At 49.5% G+C, this 23191-nt stretch overlaps 1 protein-coding gene across 1 annotated transcript; it reads left to right on the plus strand.

Annotated features, from left to right (window-relative positions):
* Nucleotides 1-995: 995 nt before the first annotated feature.
* Nucleotides 996-22345, plus strand: LOC136937822 (nuclear receptor corepressor 2-like). The gene is made up of 5 exons (XM_067230939.1): nucleotides 996-1147; nucleotides 15740-15936; nucleotides 16887-16999; nucleotides 21458-21635; nucleotides 22316-22345. The coding sequence occupies exons 2-5, from the start codon at nucleotides 15832-15834 to the stop codon at nucleotides 22343-22345; spliced, it is 426 nt and encodes a 141-aa protein (XP_067087040.1). The 5' UTR covers nucleotides 996-1147; nucleotides 15740-15831.
* The last annotated feature ends 846 nt before the right edge of the window (nucleotides 22346-23191 follow it).

The raw sequence follows: 23191 nt of genomic DNA on the forward strand, positions 1-23191 counted from the left end.
TGCACATTTCATAGTAATGACTTCATATGAAAATGAAACTTGGCTGCGCCCATTAGTGAGGAAAGGATCTGTAAGGAAAATGTCTTTCTTTTAGTGTGGAAGTCTGACATTACTTCATTCCATCTCGAGAGATTTATCAGCTGAATGGGAACTGCTATTTATTTGTGTTGTGGTGGGGGTTTAAGTAGGTGTGCATGAGAGGGTAAATGTTTCAGACCATTAGCAGGGCACTGGCCTTTCCAATGTCACCTGCTAAGCGCACCACATGGGATGCTATGATTTCCAAAAGACTATTCTTCAATGTAAAGTCACTGTATTCTCAGCTTGTTCCCTCACTGGACATCAAACAGCACAGGCGACCACTTCCCGGAGTGTCACAGTACAAAGAACGACCCCTGGAATCTGCACATGCCAGGATGAACACACACATGAAGAGTGCTTTGTGTGTGTGTCGGAGAGAGAGCGAGGCGTAAAAGAGAGCGAGACAGAGAAAGAAGAGTGTGTGTTGAACATCAATATTCAAAAGCGTATACCTTTTTAAAGGCCCAGTCTTACGAAAGGTGTTCTCACATCTCTGTCTTTTGACATGCCGACCAACTGTATATACCTTTAAAACTTCCTGTTGACTTTGGACAAGATAAAGAAGGGTAAGTGAAAGATTATCATTTACTTTTCACTAATGTAGGAGGCCACTGAAGTTGGCCATTCAGACTGATAGGAAGAATATAAACCTGAGAGGTTTACCAAAATTGTAGGCTATTTTAATACCTGTACAATCCCATTTTGAGAATTTAGTCAATTTAATTGATTCTGGATTTATATCGTCTTTCGTGTTTGTATTGTAGAATAGTCTACTTCACTTTGGGCTACTATGCTTCTTTGCTTGAGAATGAGTTCACTTGAGTGAGAGCTGGAGAACATGCGCCCTATTGAAAGACGAATCTAGAGAGGCGTTTCAGCACCATTCTCTCAGGGAGTACAGAGGACCACTGAGCTCTCTTGGAATAGACACGACATTTGGCTCGAGTGGAACCAACGACTACGAAAACTCCTATTTCATGTGGATTACTCCTGGAAAAGGAAACTTGTTTGAAAAGAGGAAATTAGTTTATCGACGAAACTTATAAGGACTGGAACGTACGCTACAGTAAGAGAACACCGCCGTATCTTATGGTTTCTTTCCCTGTGGCTAGGGTTAGCTAGGTATCAAGCTAACGTATGGGATATCATTTGTTAGCTAGCTTTTCGGTCTAGGCTGAGCGTAACGTACCGAACATTGTGCTGGGTGGATAGCGAGCTAGTTTCTCGCTAGCTGACAAGCTATGAATTGCATTAAGAATGATAGCTAGTACGCTAACATGAATACCTGCACCTACATAGTTAAATAACAAATCAGTCTCGCGAACGAATACCTGTCACGTGTAGCCAGCTAAATAGATAGCTCTAAGCCGAGATCGAGACAGTGTTAGCAGCTAACACTGCTAGTGTTAGCGACAATCGCTAAAGCTACCTCATTGTAGCAAAGTAGGCTAACTGTTACATTAGATACACTTGTTTGAAGTCATATGTTGTCCCGCGGTGGAACTAAGGCTTTCCGCAGACGGCATTCGATTAGCTGTCTTAATGCTATGGAGAGACGTTCGATTCATTGCCACTCAAATAAGCATAGCCACTATTGTCAAGTCAAAGTTCCAAGTCAGAGTAGCCAGTCACCAATCAAAGGTATGAGTCATGGTTCTGTTATCGCTGAAAATTAATAATGACCTTCACTGCGAAATGTCTATTCGATTATGTAGTTGTATCGTACATTTGTATTTTTTCCATTATTTAGCAGTATGAGACATTGATATATCTGGCAATATAACAACATACTTTGTTTACCGGCCATGCAACGGGAGCTCTGATATACCCTTGACGGCATTCTGCTCTGCCGGTTTGGGTAGGTCACATGACTTTTCAAAGCCGTTGCATGATAAAACGAGTATCCGTAATACAACACTAGCTGTCTAACGACAGTCGTTTTCGTAGTTGCATACATGTTATTTTATATTTTAGGATGGTCAGTAGACTCGGGCAAATATAGTCACCCCCTTAAATAAGACGTTAAATGTAGTCAAATGCGTGGAGACTCAGGACCCGTGATTGACGACGATGTTGTTGTGTCACCCCTCCTTACTATCGCTTTTTGGCTCGATCCAACTTGCTAACGCGTGCTTGGACTGGTGTGCTGTTGTTTGGCAAACATCGCCTGACTCAAGTATAGACAATACCGTTTGCTATACAAACACTCCTAACAGATATTTTATCTGGAACAATAAATGTGTTACTACAAAACTGTCGGTATATGACTGTTGTATAACAATTTTTTTTTTACGTGAATGACATCCATATCCGTAACATTGTTTGACAGATTCAGACATACATTATTTAAGATTTTAGTTATTACACTTAAGCGCCTAGATTAAGTCATCCCGTTCGCTCCAAAGCAGTAGACATAAATCAGAATCTTAGATCGATCAGATGCAATCCCACCGCCTATTGAATAGGACCCCAACAGTGAGGATGAAGCTAATGTATCAACATAATAAAAAAAGAGCATTCAATCGTGCATGATTTATTTTTTTATATCGCTTATGAGTTCAGGCCTGTGTTAATAAGGTCAAGCCAAGGCTTTCGGTAGTGGTATTAAATGTCACAACTCTTCCCTTTCTTTAATTACAGTAAGATGCTTGAGGGTAATGAGCTGCAAATGTCATTCAGATATTATTTAAATACCCTGCAATGCTGGTGGTTATTAACCACAGCTCCCCACAGTGATTTATCAGTAAAAAAATGGGTCTCTGGAAATGGTTGTTGTAGTGTTACTTGGGTTGGTCTGTGCCTGGGCACAGCGTCAAACAGATCTGTTTCTGCATTCTTGCTGCATAACAGCTTTCAGGACCAAGACGGTGTCTCATCAGGGGTGACAGATTTACTGTATTGGACTGCCCTGTGCACGAATGCGTTGTTTGAAATCCCACCCTGAAGTCCAGTCCCTCTCCTCTATTGAATAGGATCTGCTGGTCCAAGTAAGGATTAAGATCACCAAATCTGCTGCTGATTGTGGTGTGGCATGAGGTGGTGGAGCCTCTACTAAGTCCTTGGGTCACCGAGTCCTCGAGTCATTCAGACTAAAGGCTCACTTGTGTTTTATCCTTCTTATTAGGCTGCTGTGAATGGAGTTTGACAGAGCACGGAATGGGAGCGATTTCCCTGTGCTCTGTGTGGTCCCAGTCCCGCTTACAAAACCGGCGGCAGTTCTGAAATACTGGATGGTTGGTATGAATAGTCTTCCGTTTGAATAGTCATCCTCGTTTTCAAAACCGGGGGTGGAAGGGAATCTTGAGATCACTGTGATTGAGAAGGGAATAGTCTGCACCTTCTCTGAGTCCACGTCATAAATCACCTAAACTGTTGCTTATAGTGGAGTGGGGCGGGGCGTGTGTGTGGGTGGGGGTGGGGGGGATTCTGCGCAACACCGCAGAATCTAAAACAAGTTCACCACTGGAATGTGCTTAGTGTGTGAAGAGAAAATGCTGTCGAACTGTTCCTTAAATAGCGGTGCAATTGTTTAGAAAAGAGAAAGAGGTGGAGAGAGAGAGAGAGAGAGAGGGGTGGGGATGTTAGTTTATACTGTAAACTTTACAGTAAGTTCCTCATGTCACAGCAGGTCAGACAATGCTTCCCAAGCAGTGCTCTGTGTCGGGTCTGCTGCCAGTGGCCTGGGAGGTTCTGCTCTTCCTCTGAATGGAGAACACATTATTCCACTTACCAGTCCATTAGACTTTCCTGACTTTGTTTCAAATAGTGACTGGCTTTCTGTTGCTGGTGTCTGCTCATTTTTTGGGGGGTATTTGACTTGGATGAATCACAGACTAAGATTTAGCACCCTACTTAACAAATGTTAGATCTGCGAAGCTTCAGAATCTGCTCACATTTATTGAACCCAACCATATTTTCAAGAATTTTAAATAGAATACCATGCTAGTTTGGTGTATGTTATTATTTTTTTGGTGCATTGTGACATGCACAACTCGGGCGGAAATATGAAACTGTTGCCATGGAACTGCCTTCCAACCTTATTCTTTCTATTCACTCTTCCTGCTCAGTAAAAACAGCTGTCTGGCATTTCTTGCTTGTCAGATTCCTAGTTGACTGCACCTGGTACTGTAGATTTCGTGCAAGGAGAATGTTATGGTTGACTCAAAATGTCAGACAGTGTGTCATGATCGAGTGCAGCTGGTACAGAGAGATGCTTCTAATGTGGCTCAAAATGAAAGTGGCATTAAATTAGACGCCCTGACGTTACCTGGCTTGATGTAGTGCAGATATCTAGCTGGTGCTCAATGGAAATAGACCTGCTCATGAGTAGATTTGATGCTTCATTACAGCTTCGCAAAGGCCTCTCACCTAATGTGTGAATAGCTGGTCCATCCATGCTCACACCGTCTGTGAAATGTAATGTTTTCTTTGAGATGATATTGCAGTCACGTGGCCTATATCTATCTGACCTTATCTTCAAATGCCACTCATTTTCCCCTTCGCAAAAGTCACATTTGATCAGACACACTCGTCCACTGTTCTATATTCTACTCCTGTGCTATGAGCCTTGAAGTTCACACACACCTTTTTCACACATTTTCCATCAGCAACAGAACACAGTATCCGTCGACACACGAACAAAGGCTCTAGTAATATAAACACAATGCTCATTCTGTGGCGCCAGTTTTTTTGTGTCACTGCCTCCTAATTGAAAATCTTCCTTGAGTGACACCTAGTTTAAGAAGCCGTTCAATTGATTAATTTAGATTATGTCCTGTAGGCTGTAACTTCTTAGATAACGAGATGAATAGGGTTTTTTTTAACAGGTAGTGACTGTCTGACTGGAAAGTGCACACCACACACTCACACACACACACACACACACACACACACACACACACACACACACACACACACACACACACACACACACACTCACACACACGTGCTTCATAACAGTCTCCAGCATGTTTAGGACACAGTTGTGGAACTCGTTACACAAAAGGGGGAGATAGGGGGGCTGGGGAGCCCAGGGGGGCCCAGGGGTTAATGGGGTCTGGCGGCGAGACTGATCCTAACCCTGTCACTATGCGGGGCTCACCAGGCCTAGACTAGGATTTATGGAGAGGTTTCATTAGAACTCACCGGCCAAAGGGCTGCTTTTGTCTGGGGGGTCGAGGCCTTCAGCTGGTCCCCAATAGACATGAATAAAAATGGAGGCGCTTCCTAGGATGCAGATATGGGGCAGATGTCACAAGTTGCTCCCCATCCCGTCTTGTCTGTCCTCCCCGGATCCCACAAGAGATCAATACTGAACTATAGCCTGCACTGATTAGAGAGAAGCAGTGTAAAGGATGAGGGGGTAAAAACATGTCAGTCACAGCTTTTACGGCAATGGAGGAATGACTCCCGAAAACCCTGGCCTAAAAGCATTCAATCACATGCCGAACATGTTGTTTAAACCTTTACTCAACGTTTTCTCAAGTGCTGAAAGTAGGCCGGACTGCAGACATTAAGATGATTTGAACCCCCCCCTCTTTCCCGTTGCAACTGTCTCTGGCTCAATGAAAACAAAAGGCTGTAGAAACCATTTCCTCGTGTAGTACGAGGGGTGTAGAAGCTCCCCTTATCTTCCACCACACAGTTTCCTGTTGTAGTGCCATGCGATCGCGACAGACACGAGTGGATAAAGTCTTTGTTCGGAGCGTGATTGTGTGCAGCAGACCACGACGCTAGTGTCGGGTTCCTCTCTGGCTCGAGTGTCGGAGGTTGCCGTGTGATGTGGGTGTTGGGTGGCCTCAAATAAACGGTTGTCAATTTCAGTTCTCTGTTCTAACCTTTTGGTGTTGTTGACCTTTGTTTGTCAAGGCGTGGTCCTTGCCGTACTGCACATATGGATCTTGTTTTTCCCTACCCTATAATTAGTCATTAGTCATTTCGAAGGAATTTATTATGTTTTTTTTTTTTTTTTTTAACCGTTGTGCTTGTTGAAGGACAATCCTAATCAACCAGGGAGACATTTTCTGATAGTTTTGTACCATGACTGACTGTGCTGTATGGTCAGTCAGTCACTCCCATAAAAACATACAGCGGGAGAAACACACACACACACACACACACACACACACACACACACACACACACACACACACACACACACACACACACACACACACACACACACACACACACACACACACACACACAGAGGATTAACAGAGATTAGAAATGGCTGTGCGGTAAGTGATTCACTTGACTCTGTTACGCAACACACATGACAACATTTTAGGACATTACTCTTGTTTGTGTGAAGGCTCGAGCTGGGGGTGGAGATATATTTAACCTTGTGATTAGCTTGACTGGGAAGCCTGTCTGAATGCTAATGGTCTGGAGTTTCTCCTAAGTGTGTGTGTGTGTGTGTGTGTGTGTGAAGGGACAGTTTGTTTTTCAGTGTCTGGTGTGAATGTATTGGTCTGTGAAGGGACGAGGTGTAGGTTTACCTAGGGGATCAGGTGACAGCGTAACAGTAAAAGGTATTTACAGGTTCAGTGACAGATTATGATCTGTGCTGGGTTGCATGCAAATTGCGTTTCATTCATTGTTTGTGTAAGCCTATATTTAGCGCTGTGCGCGACAACACCCCCACACGACACACATAAATGCGGCTCTCGTACGGTTGCCGTCGGCAGCAAACCCAGACACCCAGAGAGGGGCTGTAGCTGTTTCCAAAAACTGCTGAATAATGGATAAGTGAAGAAGAACCAGATCAGTCTGGGAGAGGGGAAAGCAAGAGCTCTTCTCGGTCTTATACCCCTTCCCCTTAGGGCTTCATGTCAGGGCGTCCCCCTCCTGTTCTGGAGGATTGAAGAGGGAGCTTTGAGGTCCAAGCCTCTGGCTTTGTATACCCGTCTAGATGGGTGGCGCTATTACCGTGGCGTCCCAGTGGAGCTGTTGCGGCGCTTGCGTTGAGAGAGGACCGTCAGAGTGGCTGTGTGTGGGTGTGCGAGGAGAGCGCTAGCTCTTGACTACACCAGTGTGTTTTGGTGGAATGCCTGCGCCTCCATGGTTACGGGGCTGTTGAGGCCAAGTGTGAATGCCTCGGCTCTGGACCCTACCATAATACCTCCAAGTCTGGGCCTGGGAGCCAGGAGGGGGGAGGGGGGAGGAGGGTCTTATGTAACCCAGAGTGGCTAGCTCAGGCTGGTGTGGCGGAAGCGCGGGAACAGGCAGGAAATCTAATATGCGCTCTGCCTGGGCTCCAGAACCTAGATGCAGCTGCAGGAGTAACTGGAACCACATCTGGAGGGAGCGGCTAGCCTTTCACTGTTATCTCTCATCATTTGTTTGGGACATCCTATCCCGATTATGCTATACGATTCATTTAGATAGAACGCCACTTTGATCAGAATCTCTCCACGGAGTTTAAACCAATTTTGCGCAGGTGTAAAGGAGTCAGGACTTAAAAGAGGCCAATAGTTCATCTCCTGTTTCTGTAGCATTGAACGTGTTTACAAGCCCACATTCTGTACGGGACAAAACCTTCTATTAAAGGGACCTTCACCTACAAGGACTCTGAAGTCATTGACCCGATGTTTAATCAGTTTAACACTGCTGAGTGAACTGTTTTGTGCGAGCTAGCATGCACGACCTCTGAGGCTTGCGGTAGGGTAAAGGTACGATTGGATTGTATCATGCTGTCTAATGTGAGGTGTCACGTCCTGTGGTTTAGGGAAGTGTCTCTAAAGCTCTTTGTCAGACAGGTTGTGGCCGTGTCATTACATTTTACATTTACATTTAGTCATTTAGCAGACGCTCTTATCCAGAGCAACTTACAGTAAGTGCAGGGACATTCCCCCGAGGCAAGTAGGGTGAAGTGCCTTGCCCAAGGACACAACGTCAGTTGGCATGACCGGGAATCAAACTGGCAACCTTCGGATTACTAGCCCGATTCCCTCACCGCTCAACCACCTGACTCCCTGATTAGCGTGTCATTAGTGTGTGGGTGTTGACTAGTTTCTGGCAGCTTCTCCTGACGATGGTTGTTTGTGTTGTGGTTTGATGCAAGGTTCATATCCTTTCTGAAAGTTGAGGAGAGGTTAGCCTGAGTAGGTGTGCTGCAGGTTTTGTAAGTAACTAATCTAGTTGTTGTTGAGCTTAAAATGGTGCTGCCTGTGTCGACTGACCCGCTTCAGGCCTTCTTCCAACGACGCCGTGTTAAACTCTGGTTCGTGATGTGAAATGGATTTTGGGGGTGCGTACGTGTGTCGCAAGCTAGCAGACGCACTCAATCATTACCTCACCCATTTTGTCTCCAGAGCTTCTATTTAATACCTGACATAACGGCTTCATTTCCTCTCCACTCATCAGTCATTGATTTAGTTTCTCGCCTAGTTGGCCGATAAGACCTCATTATTTGACATTTATAATATGCCAGGTCTGCAAATGATTATTGGATTTAAGGATTTTTGGCATTCCTTTCATAATGTGAAAGTTGTTCTTTTTTGGAGGGGGCAGGCTGACTGAAAGGGGTCTGGCTGCAGGCCAGCTAATATTGAGGAAAGCCTTTGGTTATTTTCGTTAGCCTGCGTGTGATGATGGCCAATCGCTGCCCACTGCCCACATTTTTATTATTATTCAAAACGGTGCACAGGCTATGATGCATGGAATGCTTTGAAAATTGGAAGAGAATCTGGCTTAATGAAAGCCTTTTGATGGGGCTGTACAAATGTCTGGTCAACTGTGTTTCTCTGCAATGTTCACAGTTCCAGATTTGTTTTCTTTGTGTTACTTTGTTTTTTGATAATATTATTTTACAGAACTCAGCTTTGGGCTCAATTGGCATGGCGAAGCATAGGCTGCTATAATAAAGTTACTGTTGGTAATTTTAAGATGTCATTTGTTTCCCCAAATTAACATTGACAACAACAAAGTCTTGATTTTTTGTACGCAAAACATCGCACCAGGCCACTAACGTCAAACAGAGCTCTGCACCTGCAGGATGTTACTCTTCTACCGCTGAATACGACACACCTCTGCCTTATTTTGATTGGTTAGATTCTACACACAAACCCTTTCCGTTGGATCCCCTTGTTTGATGTTGTTCAGAGGAAGAGAGCTTAATGCCCAGCAGGGCTATTGGGGGAGGAGAGCTGAGCGGTTTGTGCTGTTCCCTTCCCGACGCTAACCTACTGTAAATGCAGAGGAGTTTCCATTCTCCAGCTGCCAGGCCTTTTATTACTGGATATGGTGCTAACACTGTTTCCTCTCTCTCTCTCTCTCTCTCTCTCTCTCTCTCTCTCTCTCTCTCTCTCTCTCTCTCTCTCTCTCTCTCTCTCTCTCTCTCTCTCTCTCTCTCTCTCTCTCTCTCTCTCTCTCTCCACTGTGGTTCTGATTAGCTGGCTCTTGGCATCTTCCCTCGTGAAGTTGGCTTGGAGGAATAGCTTTGCTGAAACAAAGAATAGGGATTTATAAACATCGTAGGCCTCTCCCACATAGAAATGCCGTCAAGCTTATGAGAGACTCGAGGCCTGTACTAGACTATAAGTGATAGACCATACAGTGTTCAAAGTCTTAGCTCCACAACTATGCCAGATTCATTTGCTAAAAAACAAATGGTCCACTTCGAATGGTTTTGTGTTTCCATGGTGTCTGTTTTAGGCCCAGTGCTTTTACCATCGAGATTGACCTTCCTCCTGCTCTCTGACCTCAGGGCACCTCTAGGGGCCCCAGTTCTGAGGCTTCAATAGATTAATTGCATGGCTTTGTTTTCACGTCAAAGGCGAGGGAGAGAGGGAGGGAGGGAGGGAGGGAGGGAGAGAGGGAGAGAGGGAGAGAGGGAGAGAGGGAGAGAGGGAGAGAGGGAGGGAGGGAGGGAGGGAGGGAGGGAGGGAGGGAGGGAGGGAGGGAGGGAGGGAGGGAGGGAGGGAGGGAGGGAGGGAGGGAGAGAGAGAGATGGAAGGAGAGAGAGTCTGAGAGCGCCCAGCTAACTGGATCTGCAAGTCAATTCCTTATTGGGCTTTCGGCCTTTAGTTCTCTGAACACTGCCAGTAACCAGCTGTGGAAAGAATTAAAGAAAAGGTGTGGCTTTGGAGGAGGTGGCTTAATGTTTTCTTTGTCGTGAAGCTATTAAATGGGCTGGCTGTAGTATACAGCATGAAACTAAACATGTGAATCAAGGTGTCGTGGTATGGCTGAACCTCCAACAGCAACAAGATGACAGGTAAAATGTGGATGTGCTGTTTCTTGTAAATGTAGTCAGCGCTTTGACCTCATCGTTTAGGATTCAGAAGGCATAACTGATACTGTAAAGTGATGTTTGAAGTGGAGAGGGTGTGTGTGTGTGTGTGTCACAATGTGTGCTTTGTGGGGCCTTTTCGTTTGAGACTGGAGAGAGAGAGAGAGAGAGAGAGAGAGGGGGGGGGGGGGGGAGCGAGACGCCTTTGCCAGGGCTCTTTGGTAATGAGGATCCAGAGAAGATAAATCCTTATGAGAGCTGACAGGGTGCCACATTCCTGGTCTCCGAGTCCAAGCACCACCTCCCCTCCCCCCTCCACCATCCTAACCTCTGCTACACACTTCCAAAGCTGTTACCATACCCACAACTGAGGCCCGGTTGTGTTCACTCATCGGCCTTCTCACCACGATGACATCGGAGTGGAGAGCCCGTTTATCTGTCCGATACAGAGCAAGAGCAGGCACGATACGACCACTTCCTGTTGACAGTACTGTCCTCACAGGGATCCTATAGAAGTGGGCTTTCACATTCAAAAGCTGGCACTGTGACAAAAAGATTGTCAAAGCCTCAAACTTATCATGTTTTTCTTTGAGAGAGCTTGACTGATTTAGTCACACACGATGTGATTGACACTCCCTTTAGGAAGTCTTCCAGTCATTGTTTTACGATCGTACTCCTACTGTGCGTAACTTCACAATACGCATACCACCAGACTATGTACGTGTGGAATCTAGCATGCTAAATAGAATGGCAGCATGGGTAATGGGATGCACCGCTAGTCGTCTTAGCAGCCTCTGAGAGCTGGCGGTGTGTGTGCTGTGATAGCTGAGCGCTGCTTGGTATTTACTCTGAATCGTCCCTAAAATGGAGATGGGGGAAGAGGAAATATCGGCTACAGTAGAGTCCTTGGCTCACTGTGGCTTCAGAGTGGAGCTGGGGTAGCGTGGGAGAGGCAGAGCGCAGAGGTAGTGGGGGGAGGCAGAGCCAGCGGGGAGAGGCAGAGCCAGCGGGGAGAGGTAGAGGTAGTGTGGAGAGGCAGAGGTAGTGGGGAGAGGCAGAGGAACAGAGTGAGTGGGGAGAGGCAGAGGTAGTGGGGAGAGGCAGAGGAACAGAGTGAGTGGGGAGAGGCAGAGGAACAGAGGTAGTGGGGAGAGCTAGAGTAAAGGAGTAGGGTGAGTGAGTTCATTCGCAGCGTTGGCAGTGAGCCAGCGGTTTGCCTGTGGGTGTCTGTAGCGTTGCCAGTGCATGTGTTTAGCCTCCTGTCTGGAAGGCCTCGATCGCCTCTCTGTTTATGTCAAAGCTCTTTCATTGTATTGGCTTACTCGGCTTGATTCATTGTTTTTTTTCTCTCTCTCTCTCTTTCTCTGAAGGTCTTGTGACTCACTTTAAACCTGTTTTCCTCTTTTGTCTTCTCACTCTGTTGCTCTTTTCTCGGTTTCTCTCTCCTTTTCTTTGTATTTCTCTCCCTCCATTTCGTTCGCTCTTTTCCTCTCTGGATCGCTTTATTTTTTGTTCTCTCGTTTGCTAACTCTCCCTCCCTCTCTCTCTCTCTCTCTCTCTCGTGCTCAGGGGCGCTCTGGGGGTTTATCAAAGGGAGGCCTCGGAGGAGGAAAGCTTATCTCACCCTCTTTGTCTTCTTGGCCTCCTTCTGCTCCTTGTTGAGCTGTTTCTTACACAACGCCTGTGTGGTGTAGCCGAGATGTTTTCCTTCTTGTGTTTCACATCAGGTTCATCCAAGCGCCGTTTGAACCTTAAATTATGGCCCCCCCAATATGGGATTTGGTTTTATTAAACTCCCATAAAGATCATTGTTTGTGGGCAGTTTTTGAACATCATCACTGATGTTGGAATTGTTAGCGTGTGCGTGTGTGGGTGGGTGGGCTGCATGGGTAAAATCAGCAAGACACTCCCATCCATGGTGGGTTGGTGAGAGGCCCAGTGTGCCTGTGTTATGGCGTCTCTCAGTGCTCCTCTGTTCCTCCCCGGCAGGACGACCAGCCCCGAGGCTTTCACAACGCCGGGGTTTTTTTTTTTGCTTAACTGTGAAATAAAATAGCACTTTGTGCGTCTGACGAAGAGACAGGAAGGAAGGTCAGATCCTGCCGCTCGTTGTGTTGCCAAACGGAGCCAAGGAAAACCTAGAGAGAACGGAGAGAAAGCAGATGAAGATGGCCTCGTTGTCTAGGGTTACTCCTCTCACGCTGTGTCTCTACTATTTCATCTACTGTTTTGGTAGTGAAAGAGACTCCTGGCCTGTCTCTCCTTCTGCGTGCATAGAATCTACTCGCTGACGATATTCCTCCCCGTACTATTTGGAAGATTTGCGACAGCTCTGGAAATAGGTGAATTGCCTCTCAGGATGGACGAGTGTGTGTGTGTGCCTCAGTCTTCAGTTGTACTGGGGAGTGTTGTTGGCCTGTGTCCCGTCCCTCTGGAGGGTACAGGCATGTGAGAGAGAGCTCAAGCTGCTCCTAGCACAGGCCCAGTCTGCACAGTGTCATGTTGTTGGCCTATATTACCGTTGCTGCCCTCTCCGGCTCTCCATGTGTGCCACACACACACACACAAACACACACACACACACACACACACACAAACACACACACACACACACACACACACACACACACACACACACACACACACACAAACACACACACACAACGGTGAAACCTGAGCTACGAGAGCTTCAGGGTCATCATTCCTGAGAGGCCCAGGGAAATGGCAAGTGTCCTAATGCCTGTTTTGGCAGGGGGTTGATCCTGGCCACATGCAAGGAGAGCAGGCGTACCCACTACTATCAAAACACAGTTTAGTGGAATATCACTGTGAATGTGTGCTCAGTCAGAAGCAGCCTAATCCTCCTCGCCTTTCAACATTCCGTCGCAAAATGGTGCCAAGGTTCCACAGCGATTCTATCTGGTGGATGGGTTGAAGGGAGGGAGAGGTGGCCGTTAGGGTTTCCAGGCGTTTGAGTTCAGAGTTTGACCTTGGAGTGAAATCAAACTGTTCTTCCGCGTGTCTTGTTTTGCGTTTGTAAGTTCTTGATCCCTCCGTTATTGTACAGATGCTTCAGCACTACTTGTTGGCACTCGTATCGGGCCGACACAGCATGGTGAACAGAATCAGAATCAGAATGGGTTTTTATTCGCCATGAAAGTTTGCACAGACAAGGAATTTACTTTGGCAGGAGAGCCTACCTAGGCAGCCATTTTCGGCGCCAACTAGAAAGTTACAGCATAACATGAGGAGAGAGGAGGAGAGAAAAAGGCAACACCCAGACAATGCTCCTAGAGGAGTACAGTGTGGGAACAGACAAAAACCTCAGCACATAAGCACAATAATATTTACAAAAACACGTGACTTGCAACGGGGAGTGGGGGGGGGGGGGGTAGACAAGCAGCATCTGGACCTGCAGCCATGGTAGGCGCTGGACACAGACCCGCCAGCCACCCTGGGGAAACAAGCAGGCGAAGGCGTTGGATGGGGGTGGGGGGGTGGTGATATCTGTAGTAGGTGAAAGTTAATGTGTGAGTAGGTCTGGGTTGGCGCCCTCGACCTAGGCCACAATCAGTCCGATTCTCCCTATGCAGATTGTGTTGGCCAGGAGACATCCTTGGTCATGACCCGGGCAGAGACCAAGCCACAGATGTCGGTGGGGGGGGGAGGGAGGAGCAAGATAGTCTCGCTTCAGCGCTCTCCAGCGACGGCCTTGGCCAAAGCCTGTGCTGGTTACGGGGCCGAAAGTGGATAAGATTGGGGTAGTTGTTTTGACGAGTAGCCGCAACTCAATTTTCACGTCCACCCTTCAGGAAGGTCTCCATGTCCTCCATCTTCCTTTGCAGAGCCACAAACTTATCCCTGTTGTAATCAATGCTGCGTTGTGAGTTCACAGTCTGAGCTCCAACAACTCTGCCCACCGCATCAATCATATCGGACAATTGAACAGTTGTATTTGGTATTGGCATCGCAATTTAACGCTTCCAATTCCGAGTAAACTGACGTATAACGACGCAGCCTGTGAACTTGCTGTGATACCAGCGGAGCTAATTACAGGAGAGCTGATGCCCCGAGAGTATCGGGGTAGCAAGGCAGTCCGACTCCCTTCTATGGCTTCCACAGCTCCGCTAATGTCTCTCAGCTCCGCGCGCTGGTGTTCAGCACAGATTCTCAAGCTGTTAATGAGACACGAAAGCGATTTATGTGCGAAAGAGAAGAAATCGCTGGGAAATATTTCCCCTCGCGTTTGCCCCGCCAAGCTAGACAAGCTATGGTTGTTGTCAGTTAGACGTAATGCTTTGTAGGTGGCCTACTTGCTTTTTTGGAGAAACATTTCAGTTTCGAATAATGATTCGAAACTCAACAGAAACCCCTCCCCCCCTCCCCAAAGATACTCATATCTGTACATGTCATCAGCCAATACTTTCGTATTGCAAACAAAATATTGGTACTCGTATCGTCCTTAAATAAGAGGGTATTGGTGCACCGCTCTTACAGCAAACAGGCTCCTCCCATCTTCTGTATTCTACACCAAGTCTCCTCCTCACATTTCAACCATACATTCTCTACCACCAATTTGTAATCAGTGTGAAACTGTAAGAGGATTAGGCCTCTCTAGTCCCACTTGCTTTTTTATAATAACTTCTTCACGAGTGTGAAGGATATGCCATCTCATCCCTCGGCTAATTCCAAGGGGACTGTGGGGGTGTTGGAAAACCAGATGGGCCTGCCTCCACTACTTCATGTTGAAACATGCATATGAGTCTAATTCCTAGTAGAAGTGCACACACTGCCGTTTGGTCCAATGTCCTTGGAGTTCAAACTTCATTAGCGTCGGAAGATCATCCACGTCTCAACATATCATAGAATTATTTATGGCGCCTGGAGATCCCTGTTAAAGCCCTGGGCATCTCTCATTATCAGACTGGCTAGGTGCTCCAGTTAGCTGTCCGGAGAGTGCCTGTATGAGGAACAGAGGGTGTGTGTGAGTGTGTATCCGAGATGGGAGGGGGAGGGGGGGAGGAAGATCCGGCCGAGGCTGAGCAGGTGCGGGGTGTCTTGACTCCTCTAGCGGGAGCGATAGCTAAGCTAACAGCTGCAGGGACAGAGAGGTGCTGACACTATTATATCCGGGGGATACACACACGCACACACACACACACACACACACACACACACACACACTTTGGTGCAGTGAAGCTGGCCCATGCAAAGCAGCATTGTATCCCTGCCAAACACAATGCAAGATGTTCCTGTTGATTGGCCCCTACGAATACGATATCCGTGTCTAGCGCTCTACGCACCATAGTCTTACACGAGCCCAGCTCCGGATAAAACTGGTTCGTAGAGAGCTTGCTTTAAAGTGACTTTGACCCGAGTCTCATCTGTGCTTTCTTCTTCTTCTTCTCCCTCTTCCTCCAACAGGCCGCTGGCTACGAGACACAGCCCATGATGCACGCTCCTTCCTCTGCAGCCCCACCCACTTCCTGTCTGTAGAGGAAGCGGCCGCCCCCAGCATGTCCTCGCACCCCCAGTCGGTGCCCCAGGGCCGGAGGGCCGTGGACACCCGCCACCTGCCCAACCCCGCCTCCCTCCCCCTGCAGCTGGCCCGGGCACACACGGTAAGGCTGCTCCGCCTCGGCGAGGGCCTGGGCCAAGCGGACAGCCAGTCAGTCAGTGCAAAGAGATTTATACCGCCGCTTCAAGCCAGCTAGCACCGCTTCGAACCGTGGCTGTAACCCAGGCATCCAGAGGTCAGGGGAGGTTTTGTCAACAGAGCATTACTCTGCACCAGCGGAGCGGGCTTGACCCCCCCAGAGGCCTGCGGTAGTGTTTTTCCGACAGTAACATTCCTGGGCTACAGTGTTGTGCACACAGCTCTGCACCTTTGTTAGACGACCGAGTTAAAAGTTCATGTTGCCCCTTTTGTCGGGAGTCGTCTGGGAAGGGCTCCTCTATTATGTCCACCCTCTTCTCCCAATTATCCAGGGGCCTAGAGAAGGTGGATCGGAGAAGGAAGTACTGCCAGGGCCCTGGGAGCTGACCCGTAACATCTAGTGTCCAAGCTTCCTTTGTTGGGTCCTGTGTTGAGAGTTTCTATATAAACAATGCAGAGGCTACCTCAGTCTTTTGTCGGTTTTCCCTGTTGCAGGCATTCCAGGGGGTTCCAGGCGTAGGTGGATACTAGCAATGCACCGGCATTTCGTAAAGAGAAAGAGCCCCTCAGTGCCCAGATTTCATTCTCGTGCGATCTAGCCATTATCAGAGCGCTACCCGGCAAAGGGAGATCATCTCAGCGGTGTGGAAATACTTCTAGGTTTCTGATAAGGACATCATATTTGCAGTCTGCGGTGTTTGTTCAGCAGAAATTTCAGGAGGGGGTACGGTGGCAAAATTACAATGTATTGAAAAGCATAATATTATAGAATAAAAAAAATTGGTGCATCACAGATGGAACACTTTAGTATTTTAGAGGGAGGTATACCCACTGGATTTGTGTCTCAAGGACGTGAGGCCTGGTGCCGTGTTTTAGCTGCACGGCTGTGCTCATGAACGTGACTGTGTGTTTCAGGAGGTGGGCCTGGTGGACTACCACCCTCATGTGAGGGACTACAGCTCACACCTGGCCCAGCCACACCGTCGCAGGCCTTCTCTGCTGTCAGAGTTCCAGCCAGGGAATGAGAGGTGAGACACACACACACACACGTGCACACACACACGTACACACACATGTACACACACACATGCAGCTCTACTCTCTTTAAGCAGCTACTTAATTAACCCCAGGTCACCTGAAACCACAGGTCGAGTACAGGATTTGAGTCTAGTAACGTGTTATTTTGGCATCCTGAAAAAACAAACCCCCCCCCCCCTCTGATTCAAATGAGAAACGGCGGTTTCCTCAGCCCTGCCTTTGTCATCCGGTGTCCCAGCGCTCGGGGATGAAGGGCTGGAATGTGTCTCTGCCATGTTCAGCACATGGCCAGCGAGACAGGCACAGCTTTGTATGAACTGTCCCTCCCTGGAGACGCAGATCTTGTACCTACCAAAGTGCTGTTTTATTTATATAGGCATGCTTTCTCTGAGGTTGAGTGCTTATGAATGATTAATGTAAATTCTATGAATTTTGCATGGCACACTGTGGATGCTCCAGCACACAGTCTTCTTCCCTTCCTTTCCCGCCAGTTGATTGGCACGGCAAACATTCTTTCATGTGTTAAACAAGGCAGGGGGAGTAAAAAGTGAACTGAAATGAATTTCAAGAGTTTCGACTGTTTCCTCAAGAGGCAGGCGGTAACTGGATACCAGGGAGCTCTTGGAAGGCAGGGCCGGGATGAAAATGGCGACGGCTGACAAGACGGTTAGCCTCGTTGACCCCTGTTGCCAGGGGTGACCGGGGTCAAGCTAATCCCTATCAAATTCACTATCCGCCACCACGCTCTCTTCCTTCGCTCAACTCGTCGACGGGGATCTTGTGTCCTATCCGTTTGGATTCCCTGTCGTCCCATTGGCTTAAATCGGCGGGCTGATGTCGAACTGCATGTCCCTCCACCGCCCACCCTGATATTGAGTGAGTCATGCTAACGCCCGGATTGCTCCAGGGGCACGTAGGCAGACGCCATATGGTGGCGTGCGTGGGTTTAGCAGCGCAAGGTTGTTGGTGCGTCTATACGGATCTAGGATCTAACAGAGAGGATTACGGCTTCTTGGGGTTAGATGGCTGAGCGGTTAGGGAGTCGGGCTATTAATCAGAAGGTTGCCGGTTCGATTCCCGGCCGTGCAAAATGATGTGGTGCCCTTGGGCAAGACACTTCACCCTACTTGCCTCAGGGGAATGTCCCTGTACTTACTGTAAGTCGCTCTGGATAAGAACGTCTGCTAAATGTAAATGTACTGCCTCTGCGCCACATCAGCACGAGAGATTCCACACGTCTCTGGATTCGATTGTACTTGGCCGGTTTCAGGCGCGATATTTGCCACTCTGTGTCTGCCTCGCCACGCTCACGGAGAGAGACGCATCAGGATCGTTAGACGAGAGTTTGAGCCGGAGTGATCTCTCTGTTCGGGGAGAGTTGGAGCGACTGTGGGACAAACTGCAGGAAGGTGTCCGAGGGTGTGAGCTCTCTCCGACAGACCTGAAGCCATCTGCTTTCAGTCAGCGAGCTGACTCTGCATCGTGCTCTGATGTGCCTCCTCAAAGCGCATTCTCAGCGCATGACAGTCCACACTGATTTCCAGAACTTCTCTTCTGAAAACTCCCTTCCACGGCGTGCTTTTGGTTAGCCATCAGGATTTCATTGTGTCCTCCTGTTGGGTTCGGGTAACATCGCAGGAAGCGAAGGGAGTCTCCTAGCCCTCTCTACACCAGCCCCAACCCTCCCTACCCCAGCCTCAACCCTCTCTACCCCAGCCCCAACCCTCTCTACCCCAGCCCCAACCCTCCCTACCCCAGCCCCAACCCTCCCTACCCCAGCCCCAACCCTCCCTACCCCAGCCCCAACCCTCTCTACCCCAGCCCCAACCCTCTCTACCCCAGCCCCAACCCTCTCTACCCCAGCCCCAACCCTCTCTACCCCAGCCCCAACCCTCTCTACCCCAGCCCCAACCCTCTCTACCCCAGCCCCAACCCTCTCTACCCCAGCCCCAGCCCTCACGGCTGCCTGGACGACTGGGCTCCTCTAGAGGATGGTGGAGAGACACTGGAAGCAGGGCGAGCGGCGCAGTGCTGGATAACACGGCGCCATCGGCACGCAAGATCGGTTCTCTGCTCACGACGGGGCCCGAGCCAACATGCGACTAATGGAGCTTTTATTGTATCGTGTCACCAGACCACCTCTGCTCTACCCAGCACCCTCTCCCCAAGACCCGCACCTCTCTTCCCCTAACCCACTCCTGACACATCTTCCCCAGGGATCAGATTAGGTTTCATGCATAAGCTTGGGGGAAGGAGGGAGCCCAATAAGAGAGCTTTCTGATGTGATTATGTAAGTGGCAAGTCTCTGTGTAAATTGGAGGAAGACTGCATGTGCGTGTCGGACTGCGTTCGTGTACACACGAGAGAGAGAAGGGGAGAGGGAGAGGGAGAGGGAGAGAGAGAGGGAGAGAGGGAGGGAGAGAGAGAGAGAGGGAGAGAGAGAGGGGGGGGAGAGAGGGAGAGAGAGAGGGAGAGAGAGAGAGAGGGGGGGGAGAGAGAGGAGGTTGGGGTGGGCGGCCTTCACACACCATCTGGGTGTTCGCAACGCTGTTTAAGCAATTACACAGGAGAACGTCCACAGTTCATCTCCACCCGTGTCAAGGCGAGACTCTCCTCGCATGCAGATTCAGCATTGCATAATGCTCATGTGTCAGCTCCCCACGCCCCCCCCCCCCCCCCCCGGCCTCTGGGGAGGGGACGTCAGACAGGGTCTCAGTAATTAGACCTAGCCCACCTCCACTGGCTCCCACCACGTCACATATAGAGTGTCCGGTAATTACACCCCGCCCGCCACCGCTGGCGAACAGCAGGGCAGAGCAGTGCTCCGGGCACGCTGGCACGGAACTAAACCACACGGTCGGCCATTGTGGCTCCGGACCAGCAATTATGGTTGTGTTTCCCCCAGCTCTCTTCTCTTCGCTTAGAAGCCACTACAGTTATGTCACTGCCCCCCCCCCCCCCCAGCGCCGGGGGCTGGGAGAGGATAGGCGTCCTCACACCCAGCTCTGTTCCCATGGGGGTCAGGTGGCTGAGCGGTTAGGGAATCAGGCTACCAATAAGAAGGTTGCCGGTTCGATTCTGGGCCGTGCAAATTGACGCTGTGTCCTTGGGCAAGGCACTTCACCCTACTTGTTACTGGGGGGGAATGTCCCTGTACTTACTGTAAGTCGCTCCGGATAAGAGCGTCTGCTTAAATGTTCCCAGCTCTGGGAACCCTGCCCTCACCCAGGTGATCTCACGCTCAGCCTGGACGCCCCCCTACGCACGCCCAGCCTCTGGTGAGGCCCTGGCCTCTGGTGAGGCCCTCTGGGTCTGTATGATCTGGATCTGGGAGGATATTTCTATAGGAGCCCTGAGGTGGACTCTCTGGATGCCTGGGGTGGTTCGGTCCAGCGCCTCACAGGCAGCTGATCATGACCTATCACGTTACACCCCAACCCCCCCCCCCCCTCTTTCCCATCCATAGCTGTGGTCCTGTAATTGTTTGCATTCCAGCCCACCCACAGCTGCTCTGGCTCTGGGGTACTCTACTGGGGTAGAGAGAGAGAGGGGGTGGGAGGAGGGGTAGAAGAGGGAGGGGGGGTGCTGTGAGGGCTTCCAGACTCTGTTGTTTTGGTGTCAGGGTGGGCCTATTGACGGTGGGACAGCGCAGCGCGAAGAGGACTTTGTTCTCTGTCGAAGCGTATCAGTTCAAAACTATGTTACACTGTAATCAATGAAGTGAATGAGCGTTGCCAAGACTTGGCATTGTTTGTGTTGTGGGTTGTGTTTGACCTCTGTGATACATTCCTGTCTGCTGGCAGATCATCCATTTCCAGCTCTTAATATGTATAGGCTCACTTACAACATTTATCCTTTATATCCCCTTATAACTAGGTCTTGATACGTAAAGGTTTGGGTTGCTGTTTGAATCGACTATGCTTTGTTTTTGTGGGTAAATCCTACTCCTACTTTAGGACTAGGCTTAATCCACGTCTGAGAAACTGGGCCTCGATGTTCGATTTAGCATTGGAAGGGCCTAGCTAGGCCTATAGTTTTGTATCTTCCTGCTAAATTTGGATGGGTTTAAACGCGTCTTATTAAGACGAGCACAAAAACCTAGTAGTCCTAATAATTCACGCGGCAGTACGTAATCATCGAGTGTGTCGCTCTCAGCTCTTGTTTAGACTGCACACCCCGGCCCTTTGAGCGGGAACACCTGTCTAAATGTCAAGTCTTCTCTCAGGCGCTATCTGCTCTGGTGATGAATGTTCGCCCCTTCTTGTCGCAGCACGCGGAGGTGCGAAGAAGAACCTTCTACTGTATGGGGGGGGGGGGGGGGGGGGGGGTGTTGGGGAAGTAGCCAGGGGCCCCAACGCTCCCAGCCCAGCGTGTTGACCTGTCCTGCTGTTCTTGCTCTCTCCCCCCCCCCCCTCCCCCCCCCCCCCCCCCCCCCCCCCCCCATGCAGAGGCCAGGAGCAGCACATCCGGTACGAGCACATCTACCAGCAGGACCCCGGCAACCAGTCGGAGGTGGAGTACGCGGAGATGAAGCGCCCCCGCCTGGAGATGGGCCCCGAAGCCCTCCTAAGGCACTCTGCACACCGCCATCCCCTCCCCCTCGGGGGAGGGGAGGACATGGCAAAGGTCAGTGAGCATCACCCCCACACCCTCGGGTCTGATGTCTTTACCTTCCCCCTCCTCTCCTCCTCCCCTCCGCCACGCTGGTTATTGGCAGCTTCCTAGGGGACTTTGATTTGGGAGTGACTGTGGAGGTTTGCTGGGAGTGATAACGTGTCAAAGGTCAGGGTTTAACTGCTGGCTGAAATGGCGGCTGCTTTGATTTGTGTCCTGGGTTTTAATTGCTGGTTTGAGTAGAGAGACTTTCTCCTGCAGAGGTGACCTGGGTGGCTGGCTGGCTGGGTGGCTGGGTGGGTGGCTGGCTGGCTGGCTGGCTGGGCTGGCTGGCTGGGTGGGTGGCTGGCTGGCTGGGTGGCTGGGGTGGGTGGCTGGCTGGCTGGCTGGGTGGCTGGCTGGGTGGGTGGGTGGATGTTTCCATATGGGAAGATGCTTGTTGTGTGGAGTCCTGGACAACACCTCTCTTGATTGGTCATTGTGTTGGTGACATGATCATTCAGTCATCTGTGAAGTCAGTTGGAGGGATCATTACGTTTTCCCATGGTCATATCAAACAAAAGATAGGATGACTACAATCTATCTAATTTATAAAAAAAATTGTAGTTGTCTATAGACTTCAGGTCCCTCAGAAATGTACAAAAGGTTTGTGTGCTCGATACAAAACCTCTTCTAAACACTGGCTCTTACAGTGTGTCAGGACCTATGGACCGTTCTCCTGAAGGATGGTCCACGAACGTCATAGATGTCCGTTTGTGTGCGCGAGGCCAGGCAGAGACACTGACTCAGAGGCGAGAGCCTGCACTGTCTAACTGTGATAGTGTGCCCTGTCAGCCTGGGGGGCAGCAGCAAGGACAGAGACCACACCCTCCGCTGCCTCTCTCTCTCTGTGTGTGTGTGTGTGTGTGTGTGTGTGTCTTGCTGAGTGGCTGAGTTTCCCCTGGGCAAGGCAGGGTATTATTAGACCACATCCCCACACCATGAGGAAGGGGATTCTTGTGCGTGTGTGTGTGTGTGTTTTAGAAGCAAGCAACACAAGATGAAACAGTGGGAGTACGAAGCAGTTGTGAAACAGCAATTAATAAATAATGGAGCTGACCTAGATTTCAAAGGATGGTGAGGATGAAACCGTCAGAGAGAGAGAGAGAGGGAGAGATGGATGGAGAGAGAGAGAGAGAGAGAGGGATGGAGAGAAAGAGAGAGAGAGAAAGAGAGAGAGCTGTTTCCCAGTGTAGAGCTGCTGATGGGAAGATGTTCCTGCCATGCTGCACAGCTCTTCCTCCTGCTCTGGGAGGCGGCGCGCCGGCGAATGGCAAACAGATACACCAATACAGGGAGTCGGCAAAGAAAACACACACACACAGACACAGCGACTGTGAGCTCGCAGGGAAATATTCATGAACGCCAGTAATTCCCTCTCGGAGCATAGAGGGCTGTAAACCCATTATATAAGCACTGTCAGATGCAATCGCTGTATGGAAAGAGTGAGCAATGCAAGTGGAGGAGGAGGGGAGCGACGCGAGGCAAAGGGCAGAGAGAGGGAGGCGTGGAGGGAGGGGGAGAGGGAG

Source organism: Osmerus mordax, chromosome 28 (genome assembly GCF_038355195.1).
Source record: "Osmerus mordax isolate fOsmMor3 chromosome 28, fOsmMor3.pri, whole genome shotgun sequence".
In the NCBI taxonomy this organism is placed as follows: Eukaryota; Metazoa; Chordata; class Actinopteri; order Osmeriformes; family Osmeridae; genus Osmerus; species Osmerus mordax.

Excerpts from the sequence above, each read along its gene's own strand:
- LOC136937822 (XM_067230939.1), top strand. The coding sequence starts at position 15,832 with ATGTCCTCGCACCCCCAGTCGGTGCCCCAGGGCCGGAGGGCCGTGGAC. Across the intron at positions 15,937-16,886 it reads AGCTGGCCCGGGCACACACG|GAGGTGGGCCTGGTGGACTA; the intron begins GTAAGGCTGCTC and ends TGTGTGTTTCAG. Across the intron at positions 21,636-22,315 it reads GAGGGGAGGACATGGCAAAG|TGTGTCAGGACCTATGGACC; the intron begins GTCAGTGAGCAT and ends TGGCTCTTACAG.